Below are 27,803 nucleotides of genomic sequence, written 5' to 3' on the forward strand. Positions count from 1 at the left end.
CTTCAGCCCAACTGTTTCATGTTGAGCAATCCCCACCACCACCCCCCGAACTGGCCCCATATTCCCACGATTGGACCATATCCATAAGATATTGAAGCAGAATTAGGCCACTTGGCCCATCAAATCTGCTCTGCAATTCTGTCACAGCTGATTTATTATCCCTATCAACCCCATAATCAAGAACCTATCAACCTCCACTTTGAATTACCCAATGACTTAGCCTCCACAGCTTCTCTACCCCCTGGCTAAAGAAATTCCTCCTCATCTCCATTCTAGATGGATGTCCCTCTATTCTGAGGCTGTATCCTCTAGTCCTAGACTCCTCCACTATAGGAAACTTTCACCTTCTCTTGGCCTTTCAATATTCAATAGATAGCCCTCTAAACCTCTATCCATGTACCTGTCCAAGAGGACCACAAGCTTGTTGTAGGGTTTGGAGGTTTGCGTGCCTCAATGACCCGGAGAGATATGTTGGCTGGAGTCAGGACTTCATGCTTTGGCTGTTGCTAGGGTCACCCATGCCAAACAGGTCAAAGGGTAGAGGCCAGACTAGGAGTGGTCACCGGTCCTCCAGGTTCAGGGGTTCAGCTCAGGGCTAACAACCCTGAATGGTCAAAAAGCAGCAATGAAGAATCCTTCTTTATCTGAGTGCGACGGTATTCCTGAGTCTCCACCTGGGACTTGCATGACTGACAGTAGTGAAAACCGAAAAGCGACTGTCACGATGAAGGAAACCCACAACACCAACAGAAATGGAGAACCTTCATTGCTGCCCTGAACACCAGTGATGTAGCGGGTGGTAAGTAAGTAAGTAACTTTTAAATGTTCTTAATGTACCTGCCTCAACTACTTCCTCTGGCAGCTCGTTCCATACACTGACCACCCTCTGGGTGGAAAAGTTACCCCTCGCGTTCCCATTAAATCTTTCCCCTCTGTATCCTCTGGTTCTTGATTCCCGAACCCTGGACAAAAGCTGTGCACATTAACCCTATCTATGCTCAACATAGATATCACCGGCATATGTCATGAAATTTGTTAATTTTGCGGCACCGGTATAATGCAATAGATGATAATAGAGAAAAAAATAAATAAATGAATTAGAGTAAGTGTAAATAGAGTAAGAGTAAATAATATATTTATATATATATATATATATATATATATATATATTAAATAGTTCAATCAAGAATAGTAGTGCAAAAATAGAAATAATGAAAAAGTAGTGAGGTAGAGCTCATGGGTTCAATGTCCATTCAGAAATCGGATGGCAGAGGGGAAGAAGCTGTTCCTGAATCATTGAGTGTGTGTCTTCAGGCTCCTGTACCTCCTCCCTGATGGTAGCAATGAGAAGAGGGTATGTCCTGGGTGATGGGGGTCCTTAATGATGGATGCCCCCTTTCTGAGGCATCGCTCCTTGAAGATGTCCTGGATGGAGGCGAGTCAACACCTTTTGCCTAATCTATTGAGTTTGAGGAGGTGACTAGTGGATTTGATGAGAGTAAATTGTCAGTGTTAGGGTTTGTCAGAAGACATTTGAGGATTTTGTACAGGAGGTTGCTTAAGGTTAGAATCAGAATCAGGTTTAATATCACCTGCATATGTTGCGAAGTTTGTTGTTTTGTGGCAGCAGTACAATGTAATGCAGAATCAAAATTACAATAAGAAATATGTGTATATATGTATGTATCTATGTGTGTACCTTGCTCAGAACTACAAACACCAGCACGACAAAAACCCCCAAACACTAATCCCTCCTACCTACACCATGTCCATATCCCTCCATCTTCCTTACATCCATGTGCCTATCTAAATGTCTCTTCAAAGCCTCCAATGTATTTGACTCTACCACCATACCAGCATATTAAATTAAATAAGTATTGCAAAAGAAGAGGGAAAAAAAAGTATTCATGGATTCATTGTCCATTCAGAAATCTGATGGCAGGGGCGAAGGAGCTGTTCCTGAATCATTGAGCGTGTGCCTTTAGGCTCCTGTATCTCCTTCCTCTTGGTAGCTAATGAAAAACAAGGCACATCCTTAATGATGGATGCTGGGATGCTGGGGGGACTACTGCCCATGATGGAGCTGACTGAGTTGACAACTCTCTGTAGAAACATAGAAACATAGAAACATAGAAAATAGGTGCAGGAGTAGGCCATTCGGCCCTTCGAGCCTGCACCGCCATTTATTATGATCATGGCTGATCATCCAACTCAGAACACCGCCCCAGCCTTCTCTCCATACCCCCTGACCCCCGTAGCCACAAGGGCCATATCTAACTCCCTCTTAAATATAGCCAATGAACAGGCCTCAACTGTTTCCTGTGGCAGAGAATTCCACAGATTCACCACTCTCTGTGTGAAGAAGTTTTTCCTAATCTCAGTCCTAAAAGGCTTCCCCTCTATCCTCAAACTGTGACCCCTCGTTCTGGACTTCCCCAACATCGGGAACAATCTTCCTGCATCTAGCCTGTCCAATCCCTTTAGGATCTTATACGTTTCAATCAGATCCCCCCTCAATCTTCTAAATTCCAACGAGTACAAGCCCAGTTCATCCATTCTTTCTTCATATGAAAGTCCTGCCATCCCAGGAATCAATCTGGTGAACCTTCTCTGTACTCCCTCTATGGCAAGGATGTCTTTCCTCAGATTAGGGGACCAAAACTGCACACAATACTCCAGGTGCGGTCTCACCAAGGCCTTGTACAACTGCAGTAGTACCTCCCTGCTCCTGTACTCGAATCCTCTCGCTATAAATGCCAGCATACCATTCGCCTTTTTCACCGCCTGCTGTACCTGCATGCCCACTTTCAATGACTGGTGTATAATGATACCCAGGTCACGTTGCACCTCCCCTTTTCCTAATCGGCCACCATTCAGATAATAATCTGTTTTCCTATTTTTGCCACCAAAGTGGATAACTTCACATTTATCCACATTAAATTGCATCTGCCATGAATTTGCCCACTCACCCAACCTATCCAAGTCACCCTGCATCCTCTTAGCATCCTCCTCACAGCTAACACTGCCACCCAGCTTCGTGTCATCCGCAAACTTGGAGATGCTGCATTTAATTCCCTCATCCAAGTCATTAATATTTATTGTAAACAACTGGGGTCCCAGCACTGAGCCTTGCGGTACCCCACTAGTCACCGCCTGCCATTCTGAAAAGGTCCCGTTTATTCCCACTCTTTGCTTCCTGTCTGCTAACCAACTCTCCACCCACACCAATACCTTACCCCCAATGCCATGTGCTTTAAGTTTGCACACTAATCTCCTGTGTGGGACCTTGTCAAAAGCCTTCTGAAAATCCAAATATACCACATCCACTGGTTCTCCCCTATCCACTCTACTAGTTACATCCTCAAAAAATTCTATGAGATTCGTCAGACATGATTTTCCTTTCACAAATCCATGCTGACTTTGTCCGATCATTTCACCACTTTCCAAATGTGCTGTTATCACATCCTTGATAACTGACTCCAGCAGTTTCCCCACCACCGACGTTAGGCTAACCGGTCTATAATTCCCCGGTTTCTCTCTCCCTCCTTTTTTAAAAAGTGGAGTTACATTAGCCACCCTCCAATCCTCAGGAACTAGTCCAGAATCTAACGAGTTTTGAAAAATTATCACTAATGCATCCACTATTTCTTGGGCTACTTCCTTAAGCACCCTGGGATGCAGACCATCTGGCCCTGGGGATTTATCTGCCTTCAATCCCTTCAATTTACCTAACACCACTTCCCTACTAACATGTATTTCGCTCAGTTCCTCCATCTCACTGGACCCTCTGTCCCCTACTATTTCTGGAAGATTATTTATGTCCTCCTTAGTGAAGACAGAACCAAAGTAATTATTCAATTGGTCTGCCATGTCCTTGCTCCCCATAATCAATTCACCTGTTTCTGTCTGCAGGGGACCTACATTTGTCTGTACCAGTCTTTTCCTTTTTACATATCTATAAAAGCTTTTACAGTCAGTTTTTATGTTCCCTACCAGTTTTCTCTCATAATCTGTTTTCCCCTTCCTAATTAAGCCCTTTGTCCTCCTCTGCTGAACTCTGAATTTCTCCCAGTCCTCAGGTGAGCCACTTTCTCTGGCTAATTTGTATGCTGCTTCTTTGGAATTGATACTATCCCTAATTTCTCTTGTCAGCCACGGGTGCACTACCTTCCTTGATTTATTCTTTTGCCAAACAGGGATGAACATTTGTTGCAGTTCATCCATGCAACCTTTAAATGCTTGCACAGCATATTTCGATCCTGTGCATTGTCCCCCCTCCCATGCAGATGGTGCTGCAGCCAGTTAGAATGCTCTCCATGGTACACCTGTAGAAATATGGAATATACCAAATCTTCTGACGAAATATAGCTACTGTCTTGCCTTCTTTGTAGCTGCCTCAATATGTTGGGTCCAAGTTAGATCCTCAGAGATATTGACACCCAGGAACTTGAAATTGCTCACTCTTTCCACTTCTGATCTCTTGACAAGGACTGGAGTGTGTTCCCTCATCTTACCCTTTCTGAAGTCCACCATCAGTCCTTTGATCTTACTGATGTTGAGTTCAAGCTTGTTGCTGCAACACCACTCAACTAGCTGGTATTGCTGGTGTTCTATCCAAGTCCACCCTCTATAGTTCAAAGTTCTAAGTACATTGTATGTACGGTATACAACCTTGAGATTCATCCCAGAGGGGCATCATCTGTGTGTCGCTCCACGTCTCTATACATGGTGGTTCTACGAGGGCAGACAGCCTTGTGAAGTTCGTTCATTATCATGCTTTAACGCACAACCACCTGGCTCCCAAAGACAGTGGCGATATTTCATCAGGAGTTTGTCACCTAAAGCACTGAAGATCTTACACGGATGTACTGTGGAGAGCATTCTAACAGGCTGCATCGTTAGGGGTGGAGTGGAGCTACTGCACAGGATTGAGGTAAGCTGCAGAGTTATAAACTCAGTCAGCTCCATCATAGGCACTAGCGTCCAGGACATCTTCAAGGAGCATTGCCTCAGAAAGGTGGCGTCCATCATTAAGGACCCCCATCACCCAGGACATGTCCCCTTCCCTTGCTACCATCAGGAAGGAGGTACAGGAGCCTGAAGACCCCCACTCAATGATTCAGGAAGAGCTTCTTCCCCTCTGCCATCCGATTTCTGAATAAACATCGAACCCATGAACACTACCTCACTACTTTTTTATTATTTCTATTTTTGCACTACTACTCTTGATTTAAATATTTAATATGTTATTTGTATATACACACTTACTCTAATTCATTTATTTATTTTTTTCTCTGTTATCATCTATTGCATTATACCGGTGCCGCAAAATTAACAAATTTCATGATATATGCCGGTGATATCAAACCTGAATTCTGATTCTAATTGAGGATTCCAAACCGAGCCATTAAGTTCAAAGTTTAAAGTACATATATTATCAAAGTATATACAGTATACAACCCTGAGAATCGTCCTCTTGCAGCAGCCCCAGAACAAAGAAACACCGTGGAGCCCATTTGAAGGAATACCCTGACACAGTGAGACCATCAGATGTGCAAAAAAGAACAAATCATGCATAACGCTCAGCTATATTGGCTCGTATTTATCTCGGGGAAACCCCGTCCGCTGCCCACCTTGTCTCCCGGTTACGTCGGTTGCCGTACAAATGCCACCTGATTCAGCTCCAAACATCAATCATCAGCCAGCACACAATGTACGTTTTACCAATTACACTTTATAGATATTACTAAGTCTATGAGATTAGTAGAGGTACAATACAAAAAAGGAATGGAAAAGGTGCCAGACTTATCGAAGTTCAATTTCTTGTGCACACGTTGGAGCTCGGGACCTCCTTTCTTCCCTCTGCGATCCACGCTGACCCCTTCGACTCGCAGCCCGGGACGACCCGATGTGATTGACCAGAGCACTCCCCATATGTCCGTCGTCCTCCCAGTCTCTCCTCCAACTCCCCCCCAAAACCCCTGGTTCCCAGCCGTATGAGACAGCATATCACCCGAAGAAAGAATAACATGGACACCCATTGGTGCATTCACTCTGTTATCTGTTATAACCCAAGCAAAGTGCTAGCTAGAGACTCCCTCAGCATTTAACATAACAAAGAAGCCATTTTGATTAACATACGCCGTAACATAAAAGAAGAAATCCCCTACACACGCAAACAGCAAAAAGCCACCAAATAGCACAGAAAACATTAAACCTCAAACTGTAGAGACCCCAAGAGTGAGTCCACAGCCACACGAGTCGCCAAGGCTAGTGAAGCCGGTCCAGGAGCCGATGATCGCGGCCACAGCTACCGAGCCAGCGCTGTGTCGACGACTGCGGGCCACAGCTGCAGATCCAGTTCTACACCGAAGCGCCACGATCAGATCATTCAAGTAGTAAAACCCATTCTCTACTGAGGACAGGACACCTCAAGCCACAGCCAAAAGTGAGTCCATGTCCTCTCGCTGATGAGGCAATTGAACGTGGGACCCAAGACTCCTGCACCTTCACCGGCAGCAAGACAGAGACCAGTCCAACGCAGGTGGACGGTACCGAATGCCTGATTGTTCCCCCTTCCCATCCTCATCGATTTTAATCTTGCTCAACACTTCTGCCATTAGAAATCGACGCAGTCACCCCCTGGGGCATGCATTGTTGTACTCCACACCAATTCCCCCAGAAGTGCCAGATCATTCACTCAACCAGTAGATTCTTAAAAGGGAAATTACAGGCACCATCGAATGAAGTTTAGAAGAAGAACTACATCTGGAAAGAGTATATCCTGCAGTTTGTAAGCTGCCTGCAAGATGTTGCCATTGGTCACTGGCACCGTCTTGTGGAAGTTGCAGGTGGAGGATCGAGGACCGTGGATTTTGTTTTGATGGGGGGATGAATATGAGAGTGAAAGTCAAATATTCGCAGATAATGAAGGAAACTCTCAGCTGGTCAGACAGCGCCTGCGGAGAGAGAATCTCAGAAGATCTAACCTGGGCCAACACATTGATAAAGCCATGAAGAAGGCACACTAACAGCTCTACTTCGTTGTGAGTTTGAGGAGATTCAGTATGTCTCCAAAGACCCTCACAAATTTCTACAGAGGTAGGCCTTCCTAAATCAATGTACTGAGTACAGGAGATGGGCTGTTATATTGAGGTTGTATAAGACATTGGTGAGGCCTAATTTGGAGTACTGTGTGCAGTTTTGGTCACCTACCTACAGGAAAGATGTAAATAAGATTGAAAGAATACAGAGAAAATTTACAAGGATGTTGCCAGGTCTGGAGGACCTGAGTTATAAAGAAAGATTGAATAGGTTAGGACTTTATTCCTTGGAATGTAGAAGATTGAGAGGAGATTTGGTAGAGGTATACAAAATAATGAGGGGTATAGGTATGGTAAATGCAAGCAGGCTTTTTCCACTGAGGTTGGATGGGACTACAACCAGAGGTCATAGGTTAAAGGTAAAAGGTGAAAAGTTTAAGGGGAACCTGAGGGGAAATTTCTTCACTCAGAGGGTGGTGAGGGTGTGAAATGAGCTGCCAGCACAAGTGATGGTTGCAGGTTCGATTTCAACATTTGGACATTTGAAATTTGGATGGTTACATGGATGGGAGAGGCACAGAGAGATACAGTCTGGGTGCAGGTTGATGGGACTAGGCAAATCGATGGTTCAGCATGGATATAATGGGCTGAAGGGCCTGTTCTGTGCATGATTCTATGATCCACTTGGACCTTTGAATAATGGCATTACAGATTATTGGATTAACACCATAAGACATATGAGCAGAATTAGGCCATTCAGCCCATCGAGTCTGCTCCACTATTCCATCATGGCCGATTTATTATCCCTTTCAAACCTATTCTCCTGCCTTCTCCCTGTAACCTTTGATTCCTTGACTAGTCTCACACCCATCAACCTTCACTTTATATACAGTACATACAATAGCTTAGCCTCCACAGCTGTCTGTGGCAATGAATTCCACAGATTCACCACCCTCTGGCTAAAGAAATTCCTCCTCATCTCTGCTCTAAGAGGATGTTCTTCTACTCTGAGGCTCTGTCTTCTGCTCTTAGACTCCCCCACAACTGAAAATATCCTTTTCACATCCACCCTATCTAGTCCTTTCAATATTCGATATGCTTCAATGAGATCTCCCCTCATTCTTCTAAATTCCAGTGAGTACAGGCCCAGAGCCATCAAACGCTCCTCATACATTCACCCTTCCATTCCAGGAATCATTCTCATAAATCTCCTCTGGACCTTCTCCAATGCCAGCACATCTTTTCTTAGATAAGGGGTCCAAAACTGCCCACAAAACTTCAAGCGCAGTCTGACTAATGTCGCCTATTCTGAAGCTGTACCCTCTGTTCCTGAACTTCTCCCACCATACTTATTTTAGTGCTAAGAGCATTATAAGAAAGGTGGATGAGTTTAGAGCATGGATTGATACCTGGAAGTATGATGTTGTAGCTATTAGTGAAACATGGTTGCAGGAGGGTTGTGATTGGCAACTAAATATTCCTGGATTTCATTGCTTCAGGTGTGATAGAATAGGAGGGACAAGAGGGGAAGGTGTTGCATTGCTTGTCAGAGAAAATATAACAGTGGTGCCCTGGCAGGATAGATTAGAGGACTCATCTAGAGAGGCTATTTGGGTGGAATTGAGGAATGGAAAAGGTGTAGTAACATTTATGGGGGTGTATTATAGACCACCTAATGGGGAGCGAGAGTTGGAGGAGCAAATTTGTAAGGAGATAGCAGATATTTGTAGTAAGCACAAGGTTGTGATTGTGGTAGATTTTAATTTTCCACACATAGACTGGGAAGCCCAAACTGTAAAAGGGCTGGATGGTTTGGAGTTTGTAAAATGTGTGCAAGATAGTTTTTTGCAGCAATACATAGAGGTACCAACTAGAGAAGGGGTAGTGTTGGATCTCCTGTTAGGGAATGAGATAGGTCAGGTGACAGAGGCTTGTGTTGGGGAGCACTTCGGGTCCAGTGATCACAATGCCATTAGTTTCAATATAATTCTGGAGAAGGATAGGTCTGGACCCAGGGTTGAAATTTTTGATTGGAGAAAGGCTAACTTTGAGGAGATGCAAACGGATTTAGAAGGAGTGGATTGGGACAATTTGTTTTATGGGAAGAATGTAATTGAGAAATGGAAGTCATTTAAAGGTGAAATTTTGAGAGTACAGAATCTTTATGTTCCTGTAGGTTGAAAGGAAAGGTTAAAAGTTTGAGAGAGCCATGGTTTTCAAGGAATATTGGAAACTTGGTTCGAAAAAAGAGAGATATCTACAATAAATATAGGCAGCATGGAGTAAATGAGGTGCTTGAGGAATATAAAGAATGTAAAAAGAATCTTAAGAAAGAAATTAGAAAAGCTAATAGAAGATATGAGGTCACCTGGCAAGTAAGGTGAAAATAAATCCCAAGGGTTTCTATCATTATATTAATAGCGAAAGGATAGTGAGGGATAAAATTGGTCCCTTAGAGAATCAGAGTGGACGGCTATGTGTGGAGCCAAAAGAGATGGGGGAGATTCTGAACAATTTCTTTTCTTCGGTGTTCACTAAGGAGAAGGATTTTGAATTGTGTAAGATAAGGGAAACAGGTAGGGAAGTTATGGAAACTATGATGATTAAAGAAGAGGAAGTACTGGAGCTTTTAAGGAATATAAAAGTGGATAAGTCTCCAGATCCTGACAGGATATTCCCTAGGACCTTGAGGGAAGTTAGTGTGGAAAAAGCAGGGGCTCTGACAAAAATATTTTAAATGTCATTAGAAACGGGGATGGTTCCGGAAGATTGGCGTATTGCTCATGTTGTTCCATTGTTTAAAAAGGGTTCTAAGAGTAAACCTAGCAATTATCGGCCTGTGAGTTTGACGTCAGTGGTGGGTAAATTGATGGAAAGTATTCTTAGAGATGGTATATATAATTATCTGGATAGACAGGATCTGATTAGGAACAGTCAACATGGATTTGTGCGTGGAAGGTCATGCTTGACAAATCTTATTGAATTTTTTGATGAGGTTACTAGGAAAGTTGACGAGGGTAAGGTGGTGGATGTTGTCTATATGGACTTCAGTAAGGCCTTTGACAAGGTCCCACACAGAAGGTTGGTTAGGAAGGTTCAATTGTTAGGTATTAATATTGAAGTAGTAAAATGGATTCAGCAGTGGCTGGATGGGAGATGCCAGAGAGTAGTGGTGGATAACTGTTTGTCAGATTGGAGGCCGGTGACTAGTGGTGTGCCTCAGGGATCTGTACTGGGTCCAGTGTTGTTTGTCATATACATTAATGATCTGGATGATGGGGTGGTAAATTGGATGAGTAAGTATGCAGATGATACTAAGATAGGTGGAGTTGTGGATAATGAAGTAGGTTTTCAAAGCTTGCGGAGAGATTTAGGCCAGTTAGAAGATCAGGCTGAAAGATGGCAGATGGAGTTTAATGCTGATAAATGTGAGGTGCTACATTTTGGTAGGACTAATCAAAATAGGACATACATGGTAAATGGTAGGGCATTGAAGAACGCAGTAGAACAGAGGGATCTAGGAATAATGGTGCATAGTTCCCTGAAGGTGGAATCTCATGTGGATAGGGTGGTGAAGAAAGCTTTTGGTATGCTGGCCTTTATTAATCAGAGCATTGAGTATAGGAGTTGGGATGTAATGTTGAAATTGTACAAGGCATTGGTAAGGCCAAATTTGGAGTATTGTGTACAGTGTTGGTCACCGAATTATAGGAAAGATGTCAACAAAATAGAGAGAGTACAGAGGAGATTTACTAGAATGTTACCTGGGTTTCATCACCTAAGTTACAGAGAAAGGTTGAACAAGTTGGGTCTTTATTCTTTGGAACATAGGAGGTTGAGGGGGGACTTGATAGAGGTATTTAAAATTATGAGGGGGATAGATAGAGTTGACGTGGATAGGCTTTTTCCATTGAGAGTGGGGGAGATTCAAACAAGAGGACATGAGTTGAGAGTTAAAGGACAAAAGTTTACAGGTAACATGAGGGGGATCTTCTTTACTCAGAGAGTGGTAGCTGTGTGGAACGAGCTTCCAGCAGAAATGGTTAAGGCAGGTTTGATGTTGATGTTCAGAGTTAAATTGGACAGCTATATGGACAGGAAAGGAATGGAGGGTTATGGGCTGAGTGCAGGTTGGCGGGACTAGGTGAGAGTAAGAGTTCGGCACGGACTAGAAGGGCCGGGATGGCCTGTTTCCGTGCTGTAATTGTTATATGGTTATATGGTTGTATATGAAATGTCCTCCCCACATCCACTCTATCTAGGCCTTTCAATATTCTATAGGTTTCAATGAGATTCCCCCCTCATTCTTCTCAACTCTAGCGAGTACAATGCCTTATGAAGCCTTTTGCGATGACCCGGCGAGGTCGTGTGCAGGAAGAGCCCAGTGTCACCTCCAAAGTTACCATGACAACTGGCATAATTTTGCTGCACACAGGTAATTATATCCGAACTATTTCAAGCTGCTTTGTATCAGGGAAACTTGAGGAGGCTGTTTTGTATTTGGGAGCCGCTCTGTCCTGAAATGTAAGTTGATCTGGTCTCCCCTGGCAACCAGGTCTTAGACCTAGTAGTGACGAAACAATACCTGCTGGTTGCTGGACCCCTGTTCCCATGGTAACACGAGGGGGATGGGTTACCTGAGGCAGGCTTCCTTTCATAAAGGTGATAGTAACATCACTAGACGTCCCACAAGACTTCACAAAATCCGACTCTGAGGCACGTCAGGAGATGCTGGGCTGGGAGAGGTGTGGTTCAAGGGGTGGGATGGGGATGGAGAGAGGCAGAAAGGTGGGGGCACAGGTATGAAGGAATGGCTGCCGCTGGAAAAGGAATGGAAATGGGTAGCGGAGTGAGAGGCCAGAATTGGAGGAGGACAGATTTCTCCAAGGGTGGTGGGGTTGGTGGGGCTGAGAGAGGGAGGGAGTTACAATGCAGAACGCTGCAGATGCTAAAAATCTGAAAGTGCAGAAAGTGCAGTCAGGCAGTGTCTGTGGAGAGAGAAATAGTGTTAACGTTCCAGACTGACAACCTTTCATTAGAAACACATGAGATTCTCCACATGCTGGAAATCCAGAGCAGCACACACACAAAATGGTGGGTGAACTGGGTGAACTCAGCAGGTCAGGCAGCATCTATGGAGCAGAATAAACAGTCACCATTTTCCGAGACTCTTCTTCAAGACTGGAAAGGAAGGTGTTGGGGGGGGGGGGGTTAAGCCAGAAAAAGAAGGTGGGGAGAGGAGAAGAAGTACGAGATGGCAGGTGATAGGTGAGACCAGGTGAAGGGGAGAGGGATGAAGTAAGAAGCTGGGAGGTGATAGGTGAAAAAGGTAAAGGAGTGAAGAAGAAGGAATCTGATAGGAGAGGAGAGTGGACCATGGGAGAAAGGAGGAGGGGAACCAGAGGGAGGTGATAGACAGGTTTGGAGAAGAGAAGAGATAAGATAATTCAGAAGTCAGGAACCTGAACCATTTACAATAAGACCATAAGATACAGGAGCAGAATTAGGCCATTTGGCCCATTGAGTCTGCTCCACCATTTCATCCAGGCTGATTCATTTTCCCTCATCTCTGTTCTGAAAGGCTATCCTATTCTGAGGCTGTGGCCTCTGGTCCTAGACTCCCCCACCATAGGAAACATCCTTCCCACATCCACTCTATCTAGGCCTTTCTACATTCGATAGGTTTCAAAGAGATCCCCCTTCATTCTTTTGAATTCCAGTGAGTACGGGCCCATAGCCATCAAACAATCATGTGATAACCCTTTCATTCCTGGAATCAGTCTCGTGAACCTCCTCTGAATCCTCTCCAACATCAGCATATCCTTTCTCAGATAAGAGGCCCCAAACTTTATACTTCATTGTCGCCAAACAATTGATACTAGAACGTACAATCATCACAGTGATATTTGATTCTGTGCTTCCCACTCCCTGGATTACAAATCGATAGTAAATATTAAACATTTAAATTATAAATCATAAATAGAAAATAGAAAAATTGAAAGTAAGGTAGAGCAATAAAACCGAGATGCAGGTCCGGATATTTGGAGGGTACGGCCCAGATCCGGGTCAAACTGCTTTCAATACTCCAAGTGAGGCCTCATCAGTGCTTTATAAAACCTCAACATCACATCCTTGCTTTTATATTCTCCTCCTCTCAAAATGAACACAAATATCGCATTCTCCTTCCTCACCACCAACTCAGCCAGCAAATGAACCTTTAGGGAACCCTGTATGTGGACTCCCAAGTACGTTTGCACCTCAGATTTTTGAATTTTCTCTAAATTTAGTCTATGCTTTTATTACTTCTACCAAAGTGCATGACCATAGAGGTCCCGACATTGTGTACCATCTGCCACTTCTTTGCCTATTCTCCTCATCTGCTGCCTCCTTGCTTCCTCAATAGTACCTGTCCTTCCACCCGTCTCTGTCTTGTTGGCAAACTTGGCCACCAAGCCATCAATCCCATCATCTAAATGAACACCGAGTAACCTTGGGCCACCCTTCTGTAAAACTCTAAGCGGGTCGTGTCCGTAGGGGCTGCTAGGTAAATGCAGGTTGTAGTTATTGCCTTCTCAGGACGGCTCCGTCGAACGGCTGGATGTGCCCGAGGACGCAGCGCTGTGGATCGGGTTTCTGTTACTGACACAGCCTCGCTGGTGAATTATTGAAGAAAATTTGATCCTGCTTCCTCCCTGCATTGAGTGAACCAGCAGCCAATAGCAGATGAGTTTGGGCATTGCAACCGAGACACAGAGTCCAGGTGAGGGTTTCAGAGCCGGGCGAGCCCCGGCCACGGCCACCATGTCTATGTTCACTTCCTTTGGCTTCACAGAGGAGCAGGTGGCTTGCGTGTGCGAGGTACTTCAGCAGGGAGGCAGTATTGAGAGGCTGGGCAGGTTCCTGTGGTCCCTGCCGCCCTGCGACCACCTGCAGAAGAACGAGAGCGTCCTGAAGGCCAAGGCCATCGTTGCCTTCCATCGGGGCAACTTCCGAGAACTCTACAAGATCCTGGAGAGCTGCCACTTCTCGGCGCAGAACCACCCGAAGCTGCAGCAGCTGTGGCTGAAGGCGCACTATACCGAAGCCGAGAAGCTGAGGGGGCGGCCCCTGGGGGCCGTGGGCAAGTACAGGGTCCGCAGGAAGTTCCCGCTGCCCCGCACCATCTGGGATGGAGAGGAGACGAGTTACTGCTTCAAGGTGAGGCTCCTCCGGCGCGGCGATCCTCGAGCAGGAGTCCCGGAAGGTTAACTCACAGGTTGAGTCGGTGGTGAGGAAGGCAAATGCAATGTTAGCATTCATTTCGAGAGTATAAAAGCAAGGATGTACTGTTGGAGCTTTAGAAGGCACTGGTCAGGTCGCACTTGGAGTATTGAGAGCAGTTTTGGCCCCTTATCTTAGAAAGGATGTGCTGACGTTGGAGAGGACCCAATGACACGGATTGACACGAGAATGATCCCGGGAATGAAAGGGTCAATATGAGGACCGATTGAGGTCTCTGGGCCCGTACTCGCCGGCGTTTAGAAGATTGAGGGGGGATCTCACTGAAACTGATCGAATATTGAAAGGCCTCGATAGGGTGGACGGAGAGGATGTTGGGGGGGAGTCTAGGAATGGCTGGGGCAGCCTCAGAATGGAAACGTGACCCTTTTGAACAGATTTGTTTTCGCCGGGGGGTAGAATTCATTGCCACCGACACTGTGGAGGCTAAATCATTAAGTATATTTAAAGCCGAGGTTGATGGGTTCTTGATTAGTAAGGGCGTCAAAGATTACGGGAGAAAACAGGAGAATGGGGTTGAGAGGGAGATTAAATCAGCCGTGATGGAATGGCAGAGCAGATTTGATGGACAGAATGGCCTAATTCCGATCCTGTGTTTTATGGTCTGAAGATGAGGTTGCACCAGCACAGTTCGTGTTTGGGGATGAGAACTGGTCAGTGTTGGGGCTATCAGTTTTTGTGGGGGGGGGGGAGGAATTAGTGTTGGGAAGTGGTGTGTTGCTTGGGTCAAGGTTCAGGAGGGGGTCAGCGGTGCGTGAAGATTTGTGTTGGGTCAAGTGTTCTGGCTGCTAAGTGTTGGGGTCAGTTTTGTCTAGGGTTGGTGGCAGACAGGTGATTTGGTTGGTAAGTATTGGGGTCAGTTTAGAGGGGCTTGATTGCTGGGGTCAAGTGATGAGAGTTGGAGGGTATTAGGGGCCGGTTTTGGAGAGGATTGGTGTTCGGGTTAGGTCTTGGGGTAGGTAGGCTTTCGAGATCAGTTTTGGAGAGGGTTGTAGAACATAGAACATAGACCAGTACAGCACAGGAACGGGCCATTCGGCCCACAGTGTTGTGCTGAACCAGCTAAAAAGCAAATCAAAAACACCCAAACACTAACCCCTCCTACCTACACCATGTCCATATCCCTCCATCTTCCTCACATCCATGTACCTCTCCAAATGTCTCTTAAAAGCCTCTAATGTATTTGCCTCTACCAGCATACCAGGCAGCACATTTCAGGCATCCACCACTCTCTGAGTAAAAAACTTACCCCTCACACCTCCTTTGAACCTACCCCCTCTCACCTTCAATGCATGCCCTCTGGTGTTAGACATTTCAACCCTGGGAAACATATACTCTCTGTCCACTCGATCTATGCCTCTCATAATCTTATAAACCTCTATCGGATCTCCCCTCAGCCTTCGGCGTTCCGAAGAAAACCACCCAAGCGGATCGGGCCTGTCGTGATAGCACATGCCTTCCGAACCAGGTAGCGTCCTTGTAAAGGTCCCCAAAGCCTCAACAGTGGTTGTTGAGGAGTTGCATTGGGAGTCCGTGTTGGAGAGGGTTGGGAACTGGCCTTTGCTGTGTCGGTTGGAGCTGCGGTGGGCTTCCGTCGGGATGGGGTTAATATCGCCGATTCTCGTTGGTAACCGGGTATGGAGTCGGTTCGAGCTGGAATTCATGCTGAGGATTCAGCAGTGGGCGACCGGTCAGCGGGAGGTGCTCGGTGGGTAACGGGCCGTTGTGATCGGAGTCCCCCGGTAAGTTCCAAGCAACGGGATTTGAACGGAGATTTCGAAATAATAACATGTTATAGATAGAGGCACCTGCAAAGCTGGGCGGTGAGAGAATATTTTTTAAGGTTACACGTTGAATTTATTTGTTTGAGGTTTATTAACGGTGACTATTGTTTATCTGGGTCTGGGTACTCGCTGCCCTCCCTCTAGTCTCGGCTTCACGTCTCCCAGGCGTTATCTGTGGATCCGGAGTCTCCCCTGTCCCTGGGTCTCTTCTCTCCCCCTATCCGTCTCTCCCAGTTCTTGCGTGGAGCCCTGTCCCCTCGTCATTCGCCCCGTTTCGATTCTCCTCTACCTCTGCGCCTGTATGTCAGTGTCGGACAGAAGCGGGCCGGGGGAGTTTCTCCGTGCCCCCGTCTCCTCCACAGCGTCTGGCCGTCTGTCTCCGCCCTAGCCCTGTCCGTCTGGCCGCCTCTCACACCGTACCCTACCCTCTCACACTCTACCCTCTGGTACCGTACCCTCTCACACTGTCCGCCTCTGTTCTGGTAAAGGGCGAGCGCTTTCAATTATATTGCAAATGAAATTCAATAGGATAACAGAATTACAATGCATTCGGCGATTCACAAAGTAAAACACCAGGAAGTCTGCAGAGGCTGGCAATGCAGAGCAACACACACAAAACGCTGGCGGAACTCAGCAGGTCAGGCAGCATCCATGGAGAAGAGTAAACAGCCGATGTTTAGAGTCCCGATGAAGGGTCCGGGACTGAACCGTCGGCTGTTTCACAGATACTGCCTAACCTCCGGCATTCTCCATTCTCTGTGCGCTGCTTTCAACATGGTAATCGGGCTCTGAGCGAAGCAGACCACGGATACTAACGTGCTTGGTGTCATCGAGACCCTTCGGGCCATCTAGTCCGTGACGACCTGTTTTTCTGCCATTGACCTGCACCGGGAACATAGCCTTCCATAACCCTCCCGTCCATGTACCTATCCAAACTTCTCTAAAACGTTGCAGTTGAACCCACGTCCGCCACTCGCGCTGACAGCTCGTTCCCCACTCTCACCACCTCTGAGTGAAGAAGATCCTCCTCATGTTCCCCTTAAATATTTCACCTCTCACCCTTAACCTATCACCTAGTCTCATCCAAACTCAGTAGAAAAAGCCTGCCAGCACTTAACCATATAACCATATAACAATTACTGCACGGAAACAGACCATCCCGGCCCTTCTAGTCCGTGCCGAACTCTTACTCTCACCTAGTCCCACCGACCTGCACTCTGCCCATAACCCTCCATTCCTTTCCTGTCCATATATCTATCCAATTTAACTTTAAACAACAACATCGAACCTGCCTCAACCACTTCTGCTGGAAGCTCATTCCACACAGCTACAACTCTCTGAGTAAAGAAGTTCCCCCTCATGTTACCCCTAAACTTTTGCCCTTTAAGGCTCAACCCATGTCCTCTTGTTTGAATCTCCCCCACTCTCAATGGAAAAAGCCCATCCACATCAACTCTATCTATCCCCCTCATAATTTTAAATAACTCTATCAAGTCCCCCCTCAACCTTCTACGCTCCAAAGAATAAAGACCCAACTTGTTCAACCTTTCTCTGTAACTTAGGTGCTGAAACCCAGGTAACATTCTAGTAAATCTCCTCTGTACTCTCTCTATTTTGTTGACACCTTTCCTATAATTCGGTGACCAGAACTGTACACAATACTCCAAATTTGGCCTTACCAATGCCTTGTACAATTTCAACATTACATCCCAACTCCTATACTCAATGCTCTGATTAATAAAGGCCAGCATACCAAAAGCTTTCTTCACCACCCTATGCACATGAGATTCCACCTTCAGGGAACCATGCACCATTATTCCTAGATATGCACCATTATTTACCCTCTCTATAATCGTCATCGGGTGGTGTGGTTGGGATAGTCTCTACCAAAGGAGGTGTAAGGCACTCCTCTCTTCTGCTAGCCTGCAGATCACCCTTGGGCAAGGTGTAGCACCTGCTTAGCCCCCTGATCGGGGTCATGTGAAGCCATGGGATCAGCCTGGTGGATGGTCATATGAGCAGCCAGTGCATATCACCAGTCCTGGTTATGTGACCACTGACACCAGGCAGACAATCTCTGAAGCGTATTGATAATGGCTGGGGTTACCCGTCTTGTAAAGACACTGCCCAGAAGAAGGCAATGGCAAACCACTTCTGTAGAAAAATTTGCCAAAAACAGCCATGATCACTAAAGACCAAGATTGCCCACATCATACGACGCGGCACCTATCGAAAGGTGCCCCTCAAAATTGTGTATACCTTCATCAAATCTCCCCTCATTCTCTTAGTCGCCAAGGAATAATGTCCGAACCGATTCAACCTTTCCTTACAATCCAGGTCCTCAAGTCCCAACAATACCCTTGTTAGTCTGTTTATCTCTCTCTCTCTAACTTTATCTATCTATCTATCTATCTATCTGTCTATCTATTTGTCTGGCTATCTAGCTATCCATGTCTATCCATCTTTCTATCTATCGATATGTCTGTCTATCTATCTATCTACCTACCTCTTTATCTGTCTACCTACCTATCCTTTTGCCTGTCTATCTGTCTGTATATTTATTTATTTATCTCCCTCTCTCTGTCTATCTATCTATCTATCTATCTACCTTTCTGTCTGTCTGTTTATTGAGATAGGACTGTGGGACAAACCTGGAACACATAGGAGAACATACAAGCTCCCTAAGACAGTGTTCTGTGTTCAATTCCCGCCTCTGTCTGTAAGAAGTTTCTATGTTCCACAACTGCATGGGTTCCACTGCACTACTCAAGGGTTAAGGGTGAAATGTGAAAAGTTTAAGGGGAACATGAGGGAAACACAGAGGCTGGTGAGGATATGGAACGAGCTGCCAGTGCAAGTGGTACATAAGAACTCGATTTCAATGTTTAAGAGAAGTTTGGACAGGTATGTGGCTGGTAGTGGGATGGAGTGCTGTGATCCCGGTGCAGGTTGATGGGAGTAGGCATTTTAAGTAATCCAGAGCAGACTAGATGGGCTGAAAGGCCTGTTTTCATGAGTAATTTTCTATGGCTCTATTTCCAGCAGCTGCAGAATCTCTTGCATTTACCCATTACACTGTATTTATTGAGATACAGTGTGGTGTACGCCCTTCTGCTCCAGCAACCCACCTATTTAACACTAAACTAATCAGAGGACAACTTACAATGACCAATTAACCTACCAACTGGTACGTCTTTGGACTGTGGGAGGAAACCAGAGCACCCGGAGGAAACCCTCGCTGACATGGGGAGAATGTACAGACTCCTTACAGGTTGGCAACGGGAATTGAACCCAGGTTGCTGGTACCGTAAGGCACTGTGCTAACCACTACACTACTGGATTTGTAGAAGTCATGGGTTAAGGGTGAAGGGGAACATGAGTGGAAGATCCTTCACTCAGAGGGTGTTGAGAGTGTGGAATGAGCTGCCAGCACAGATAGTGCATGCGAGCTTGATTTCAATGTTTGAAAGAAGTTTGGATGGTGGGGGTTTGGAGGGTATGTGGGCTGATTGGACTAGGTAGATTAAATGATTTGGCAAGGACTAGATGGGCTGAAGGGCCTGTTTCTGTGCTGTACTTTGTTTTCAGCATCTGCAGAATCTCTTGCATTTACGAATTCCCATTGTGTTAATATGCTACCAAATAAGAGGCCCCCCAATATTTCACCTTGCACCCGTCACCTATGACCCCCTAAATTCTAGATTCGTTAGAAATGAATGAGAACGCAGCTCAGTGTGTCAGAAGTTAGAGTCATTTCCCATGAATAAACCACATTTCGAATAGAAAAGGTGGAAGAGTGCATGGTGGTTAGCATGAACTGGTGGGCCGAAGGGCCTGTATTCTTCTACAGTTCGCAGCCCTCATTAACAGGTGATGTGGTGTTGAATCTCTGAAATGAGGAGAAACTAATTCTCTTTGCCACTGTTCAGGAGAAGTCTCGGGGTGTTCTGAGGGACTGGTATCTGCACAACCCCTACCCTTCCCCTCGGGAGAAGAGGGAGCTAGCGGAGGCCACCGGACTGACCACCACCCAGGTCAGCAACTGGTTCAAGAACCGAAGGCAGAGGGACCGAGCGGCAGAGACCAAGGACAGGTAGGGAGTAGGGAGTAGGGTGAGACGGAACGGGGGGGGGGGGTGACAGGGCGGTGATCCGGGAGTGGGTAGGACAAAGAGAAGGGTCTGGGAAAGGGACGGGAACTGATCTGGGAGTGAGGAAGGTGACGGGGAGTGAACTAAGAGTCAGAAGGGAGAATGATCTGGGAGTGGGGCAGGAAGAAGGGGCAGGGCAAGGAGTTGGGATAAAAGATGTGGCGTGATCCTGGATTTGAGAAGAGCATGTGGGGGGGGGGTGGGGGTTGATCCAGTAGTTGGAATAGGAGGTACAGAGAGATCCAGACTGAGGACAGAGCAGATGAAGAGCGAGATCCAGAGTGAGGACAGAGCAGATGAAGAGTGAGATCTAGGAGTGAGGAGAATGGGGATTAATCTGGAACTGAAGAGGGGAAAGGGTGTGCCCTGGCAGTTGGGAGGGGACAGGGAGTGAGAAGAGGTGGGGAAAGATCCCAGAGTGAGATGAGGAGGGGAGCAATCCAGGAGTTAGGTTGATTCAGGAGTAAGGGGAGAGTTGGGGAGCAATCCAGGAGTTAGGTTGATTCAGGAGTAAGGGGAGAGTTGGGGAGCAATTCAGGAATGAAATCAATCTGGGTGTAAGGGGAAAGAAGGGGAGAGTTGGGGAGCAATTCAGGAGTGAGATTGATTTGGGAGTAAGGGGAGAGTTGGGGAACGATTCAGGAGTGAGATTGATCCGCGAGTAAGGGGAAAGAAGGGGAGAGTTGCGGAGCGATTCAGGAGTGAGATTGATTTGGGAGTAAGGGGAGAGTTGGTGAGCGATTCAGGAGTGAGATTGATTTGGGAGTAAGGGGAGAGTTGGTGAGCGATTCAGGAGTGAGATTGATTTGGGGGTAAGGGGAGAGTTGGTGAGCGATTCAGGAGTGAGATTGATTTGGGAGTAAGGGGAGAGTTGGTGAGCGATTCAGGAGTGAGATTGATTTGGGAGTAAGGGGAGAGTTGGTGAGCGATTCAGGAGTGAGATTGATTTGGGAGTAAGGGGAGAGTTGGTGAGCGATTCAGGAGTGAGATTGATCCAGGACTAAGGGGAGAGTTGAGGAGTGATTCAGGAGTGAGGGGGAAGGTGGAGACAGGGATGTTTGTGAATGCGAGGCGATGGATACCCATTGAACCCACAGAGTCCCCTGACATGTCTACGGGACCCATAGCAAGTCGACAGGGCCACCTCACTGACACCTCCTCCTTTCTCCACAGGGAGAACGGCGAGAACTCCAACCCTCAGGGCCGGCAGCCACACCGCCAGGTGCAAGGTGCTGGTCTCACCCTGAGCAGCTCGGACGAAGAGGAGATGTCGCCAGAGTTGAGTCCCGATCCTCGGGCCGGCACCCCAGGAATCTTGTACCCCGGCGGCCTCCACGCCCAGCCCATAGACTTGGTCCTGCCGCTGGGCAGCCCCGTGCTCCAGCACCCCCGGCATCTGCAGGGCTCCGTCCTGGGGCCCCTCACCTCCAGCTTGGTTGACCTGGGATCGTGATGGGGGACAGGCAGGGAGTGGTCCCGGGTTTGGGGGGAGTGTTGCAATGGGAGGGTGCAGATATCTGAGGGTTTAGAAGTGCAAGAGCATTCAACCTTATTTACAGCAACATTAAAAATGTTGTTTATTCAACAATCAATTTATTAACAAGGGAAGTTTAAAACTTTAGTAAATTCATCCCAAATCCTCTGCATCACTTTGGCTTTACCCACTGAATGACACAACGGGTCGAGCAGCACCTGTGGAGGGAGGAGGAAGAAATGAGTCCAGATGCAGGGTTGGACAATTCCTCTGCCTCACCCTCTCTCCAGGCGCTGCACGTCCCGCTGTGTTCCACAAGCAGATTGCGTGAAGCTCCACATTCTAACATCTGCGAACCCTCGTGTCTCCTCCAGACAGCAGAGCTGGGTTCAATCACAGGGAGAGGAGATCTCTCACACAGAAACAAACACTCAGACACTCACACTCACACTCATATACACACACACTCTCACATACTCACACTCACACTCACACACACTCATACATATACACACACACACACACACACACCCTCACACACTCACACTCACATACTCTCACACACACACATATATACACACACACACTCTCACACACAGAGTCTCACACACACACACACACACATACAGACACACACAGAGTCACACACACACATACAGACACGCACACACACACATACAGACACACACATACTCTCTGTCTCACACACACTCTCACACACACTCATATATATACACACACAGTCTCCCTCTCTCTTTCTCTCTCACACACACATACAGACACACTCACAGACACACACACCCTCTCACACACATACACATACAGAGAGAGAGACATACACAGACTTGCACACACACTCATATATACACACACACACTCTCTCACATACACAGTCTCACTCACACACACACACACACACACAATTTACACATACAGACACACACACAGTCACACACACACTCTCTCACACATACTCTCACACACACTCATATATATACACACACACACTCTCTCACACACATACACATACAGAGAGACACACACACCTATATATACACACACAGTCTCTCTCTCTCTCTCTCTCTCTCTCACACACACACACACACACACACACACACACACATGGGGTGGAGGGCTTGGCTAGCAGCCTGCCCAGAGATCCCCAAAGACGAGACATGCTCACATCTTGCTTGGGACGGTTCAGGCGACTACACCTTCACCACCCAGTCCCGTGTAGATGTGTGGTTACTGCGGGGGACCCAGCCTGAATAATGTCTTTCCAAATAAAGTCCCAGACACACTAATGTGATCGGCTGTGTTTATGAGCTGGGGGGAGTGTGGGGGGTAGGGGAAAATGTGGAGAGTTGGAGGTGAGACAGGGATGGGAGTGTGTGAGTGGTTGGGTGTGTGGGGCAGTGGGGGTGTTCGGTCGGAGGTTGGGACGCGGGGCAGTGAGGGGCAGTGGGGGGTTCGGTCGGAGGTCGGGACGCGGGGCAGTGTGGAGCAGTGAGGGGTTGGGTCGGTGGTCGGGACACGGGGCAGTGGGGGGCAGTGAGCGGTTGGGTCGGTGGTCGGGACACGGCGCAGTGTGGGGCAGTGGGGGGTTGGGTCGGTGGTCGGGACACGGGGCAGTGTGGGGCAGTGAGGGGTTGGGTCAGTGCTCAGGACACGGGGCAGTGAGGGGTTGGGTCAGTGCTCAGGACACGGGGCAGTGTGGGGCAGTGAGGGGTTGGGTCGGTGGTCGTGACATGGGGCAGTGTGGGACAGTGAGGGGTTGGGTCAGTGCTCAGGACACGGTGCAGTGAGGGGCAGTGAGGGGTTGGGTCAGTGGTCAGGACACGGGGCAGTGAGGGGTTGGGTCAGTGGTCGGGACACGAGGCAGTGTGGGGCAGTGAGGGGTTGGGTCAGTGGTTGGGACACGGGGCAGTGTGGGGCAGTGAGCGGTTGGGTCGGTGGTCAGGACATGGGGTAGTGTTGGACAGTGAGGGGTTGGGTCGGTGGTCGGGACACGGGGCAGTGTTGGACAGTGAGGGGTTGGGTCAGTGGTCGGGACGCAGGACAGTGTGGGGCAGTGAGGGGTTGGGTCGGTGGTCGGGACACGGGGCAGTGTGGGGCAGTGAGGGGTTGGGTCGGTGGTCGGGACACGGGGCACTGTTGGACAGTGAGGGGTTGGGTCGGTGGTCGGGACACGGGGCAGTGTGGGGCAGTGAGGGGTTGGGTCGGTGGTCGGGACACGGGACAGTGTGGGGCAGTGAGGGGTTGGTTTGGTGGTCGGGACGTGGGGCAGTGGGAGGTTGGGTCAGTGGTCAGGACACGGGGCAGTGTGGGACAGTGAGGGGTTGGTGGGTCAGTGCTCGGGACACGGGGCAGTGTGGGACAGTGAGGGGTTGGGTCAGTGGTCGGGACACGGGGCAGTGTTGGACAGTGAGGGGTTGGGTCAGTGCTCGGGACACGGGGCAGTGTGGGACAGTGAGGGGTTGGGGGGTCGGTGGTCGGGACGGGGCAGTGTGGGGCAGTGAGGGGTTGGGTCGGTGGTCGGGACACGAGGCAGTGTGGGGCAGTGGGGGGTTGGGTCGGTGGTCGGGACACAGGGCAGTGTGGGGCAGTGAGGGATTGGGTTGGAGGTCGGGACGCGGCGCAGTGTGGGGCAGTGAGGGGTTGGGGGGTCAGTGGTCGGGACACGGGGCAGTGTGGGGCAGTGAGGGGTTGGATCGGTGGTCGGGACATGGGGCAGTGTGGGGCAGTGGGGTGTTGGGTCGGTGGTCGGGACGTGGGGCAGTGAGGGGTTGGGTCGGTGGTCGGGATGCGGGGCAGTGAGGGGCAGTGAGGGGTTGGGTCGGTGGTCGGGACATGGGGCAGTGTGGGGCAGTGAGGGGTTGGGTCGGTGGTCGGGACGTGGGGCAGTGTGGGGCAGTGGGGGGTTGTGGGGTCGGTGGTCGGGACGCAGGGCAGTGTGGGGCAGTGGGGGGTTGGGTCAGTGGTCGGAACACGGGGCAGTGTGGGACAGTGAGGGGTTGGGGGTGTCAGTGGTCTGGGACACGTGGCAGTGTGGGGCAGTGACGGGTTGGGTCGGTGGTCGGGACACGGGCAGTGTTGGACAGTGAGGGGTTGGGTCAGTGCTCAGGACACGGTGCAGTGAGGGGCAGTGAGGGGTTGGGTCAGTGGTCAGGACACGGGGCAGTGAGGGGTTGGGTCAGTGGTCGGGACACGAGGCAGTGTGGGGCAGTGAGGGGTTGGGTCGGTGGTCGGGACACGGGCAGTGTTGGACGGTGAGGGTTGGGTCAGTGGTCGGGACGCAGGGCAGTGTGGGGCAGTGAGGGGTTGGGTCGGTGGTTGGGACACGGGGGCAGTGTGGTGCAGTGGGGGGTTGGGTCAGTGGTTGGGACACGGGGCAGGGTGGGGCAGTGAGCGGTTGGGTCGGTGGTCAGGACATGGGTAGTGTTGGACAGTGAGGGGTTGGGTCGGTGGTCGGGACACGGGGCAGTGTTGGACAGTGAGGGGTTGGGTCAGTGGTCGGGACGCAGGGCAGTGTGGGGCAGTGAGGGGTTGGGTCGGTGGTCGGGACACGGGGCAGTGTGGGGCAGTGAGGGGTTGGGTCGGTGGTCGGGACACGGGGCACTGTTGGACAGTGAGGGGTTGGGTCGGTGGTCGGGACACGGAGCAGTGTGGGGCAGTGAGGGGTTGGGTCGGTGGTCGGGACACGGGGCAGTGTGGGGCAGTGAGGGGTTGGTTTGGTGGTCGGGACGTGGGGCAGTGGGAGGTTGGGTCAGTGGTCAGGACACGGGGCAGTGTGGGACAGTGAGGGGTTGGTGGGTCAGTGCTCGGGACACGGGCAGTGTGGGACAGTGAGGGGTTGGGTCAGTGGTCGGGACACGGGGCAGTGTTGGACAGTGAGGGGTTGGGTCAGTGCTCGGGACACGGGGCAGTGTGGGACAGTGAGGGGTTGGGGGGTCGGTGGTCGGGACGAGGGCAGTGTGGGGCAGTGAGGGGTTGGGTCGGTGGTCGGGACACGAGGCAGTGTGGGGCAGTGGGGGGTTGGGTCGGTGGTCGGGACACAGGGCAGTGTGGGGCAGTGAGGGATTGGGTTGGAGGTCGGGACGCGGCGCAGTGTGGGGCAGTGAGGGTTGGGGGGTCAGTGGTCGGGACACGGGGCAGTGTGGGGCAGTGAGGGGTTGGGTCGGTGGTCGGGACATGGGGCAGTGTGGGGCAGTGGGGTGTTGGGTCGGTGGTCGGGACGTGGGGCAGTGAGGGGTTGGGTCGGTGGTCGGGATGCGGGGCAGTGAGGGGCAGTGAGGGGTTGGGTCGGTGGTCGGACATGGGGCAGTGTGGGGCAGTGAGGGGTTGGGTCGGTGGTCGGGACATGGGGCAGTGTGGGGCAGTGGGGTGTTGGGTCGGTGGTCGGGACGTGGGGCAGTGAGGGGTTGGGTCGGTGGTCGGGATGCGGGGCAGTGAGGGGCAGTGAGGGGTTGGGTCGGTGGTCGGGACATGGGGCAGTGTGGGGCAGTGAGGGGTTGGGTCGGTGGTCGGGACGTGGGGCAGTGTGGGGCAGTGGGGGGTTGTGGGTCGGTGGTCGGGACGCAGGGCAGTGTGGGGCAGTGGGGGGTTGGGTCAGTGGTCGGAACACGGGGCAGTGTGGGACAGTGAGGGGTTGGGGGGGTCAGTGGTCGGGACACGTGGCAGTGTGGGGCAGTGACGGGTTGGGTCGGTGGTCGGACACGGGGCAGTGTTGGACAGTGAGGGGTTGGGTCGGTGGTCGGGACATGGGCAGTGTGGGGCAGTGGGGTGTTGGGTCGGTGGTCGGGACACGAGGCACTGTGGGGCAGTGGGGGGTTGGGTCGGTGGTCGGGACACAGGGCAGTGTGGGGCAGTGAGGGGTTGGGTTGGAGGTCGGGACGCGGCGCAGTGTGGGGCAGTGAGGGGTTGGGGGGTCAGTGGTCGGGACACGGGGCAGTGTGGGGCAGTGAGGGGTTGGGTCGGTGGTCGGGACATGGGGCAGTGTGGGGCAGTGGGGAGTTGGGTCGGTGGTCGGGACGTGGGGCAGTGTGGGGCAGTGAGGGGTTGGGGTCGGTGGTCGGGATGCGGGGGCAGTGAGGGGCAGTGAGGGGTTGGGTCGGTGGTCGGGACATGGGGCAGTGTGGGGCAGTGAGGGGTTGGGTCGGTGGTCGGGACGTGGGGCAGTGTGGGGCAGTGGGGGGTTGTGGGGTCGGTGGTCGGGACGCGGGGGCAGTGTGGGAAAGTGAGGGGTTGGGGGGTCAGTGGTCGGGACACGTGGCAGTGTGGGGCAGTGAGGGGTTGGGTCGGTGGTCGGGACACGGGGCAGTGTTGGACAGTGAGGGGTTGGAGGGTCAGTGGTCGGGACACGGGGCAGTGTTGGACAGTGAGGGGTTGGGTCAGTGGTCAGAACACGGGGCAGTGTGGGGCAGTGGTGTGTTGGGTTCGGTGGTCGGGACGCAGGGCAGTGTGGGGCAGTGAGGTGTTGGGTCGGTGGTCGGGACACGAGGCAGTGTGGGGCAGTGGGGGGTTGGGTCGGTGGTTGGGACACAGGGCAGTGTGGGGCAGTGAGGGATTGGGTTGGAGGTCGGGACGCGGCGCAGTGTGGGGCAGTGAGGGGTTGGGGGGTCAGTGGTCGGGACACGGGCAGTGTGGGGCAGTGAGGGGTTGGGTCGGTGGTCGGGATGTGGGACAGTGAGGCGGTTGGGTCAGTGCTCGGGACACGGGGCAGTGTGGGCAGTGAGGGGTTGGGTCGGTGGTCGGGATGTGCGACAGTGAGGGGTTGGGTCAGTGCTCGGGACACGGGGCAGTGTGGGGCAGTGAGGGGTTGGGTCGGTGGTCGGGACGGGGCAGTGTGGGGCAGTGAGGGGTTGGGTTGGTGGTCGGGACACGAGGCAGTGTGGGGCAGTGGGGGGTTGGGTCGGGTGGTCAGGACACGGCAGTGTGGGGCAGTGAGGGGTTGGGTTGGAGATCGGGACGCGGGGCAGTGTGGGGGCAGTGAGGGGTTGGGTCGGTGGTCGGGATGTGGGACAGTGAGGGTTGGGTCAGTGCTCGGGACACGGGGCAGTGTGGGGCAGTGAGGG

General features: G+C 50.3%; 1 protein-coding gene across 3 annotated transcripts in view; it reads left to right on the forward strand.

Annotated features, from left to right (window-relative positions):
* LOC140206171 (homeobox protein six1-like) overlaps positions 1-23,020 on the forward strand; it is a 67,835-nt gene extending 44,815 nt beyond the window's left edge. Inside the window, exons 1-3 of one of the 3 annotated variants that reach the window (XM_072274433.1) lie at positions 13,845-14,240; positions 20,035-20,198; positions 21,429-23,020. In XM_072274433.1, the coding sequence (XP_072130534.1) occupies positions 13,845-14,240; positions 20,035-20,198; positions 21,429-21,708 (840 nt within the window). In that variant the 3' untranslated portion in view covers positions 21,709-23,020. Of the gene's footprint in view, positions 1-5,482; positions 5,556-13,844; positions 14,241-20,034; positions 20,199-21,428 lie in introns of those variants that run through there. The other 2 variants (XR_011888084.1, XR_011888086.1) reach the window with 2 other exon arrangements.
* Positions 23,021-27,803: the final 4,783 nt, after the last annotated feature.

This window comes from Mobula birostris, chromosome 12 (genome assembly GCF_030028105.1).
Source record: "Mobula birostris isolate sMobBir1 chromosome 12, sMobBir1.hap1, whole genome shotgun sequence".
Taxonomy (NCBI): Eukaryota; Metazoa; Chordata; class Chondrichthyes; order Myliobatiformes; family Myliobatidae; genus Mobula; species Mobula birostris.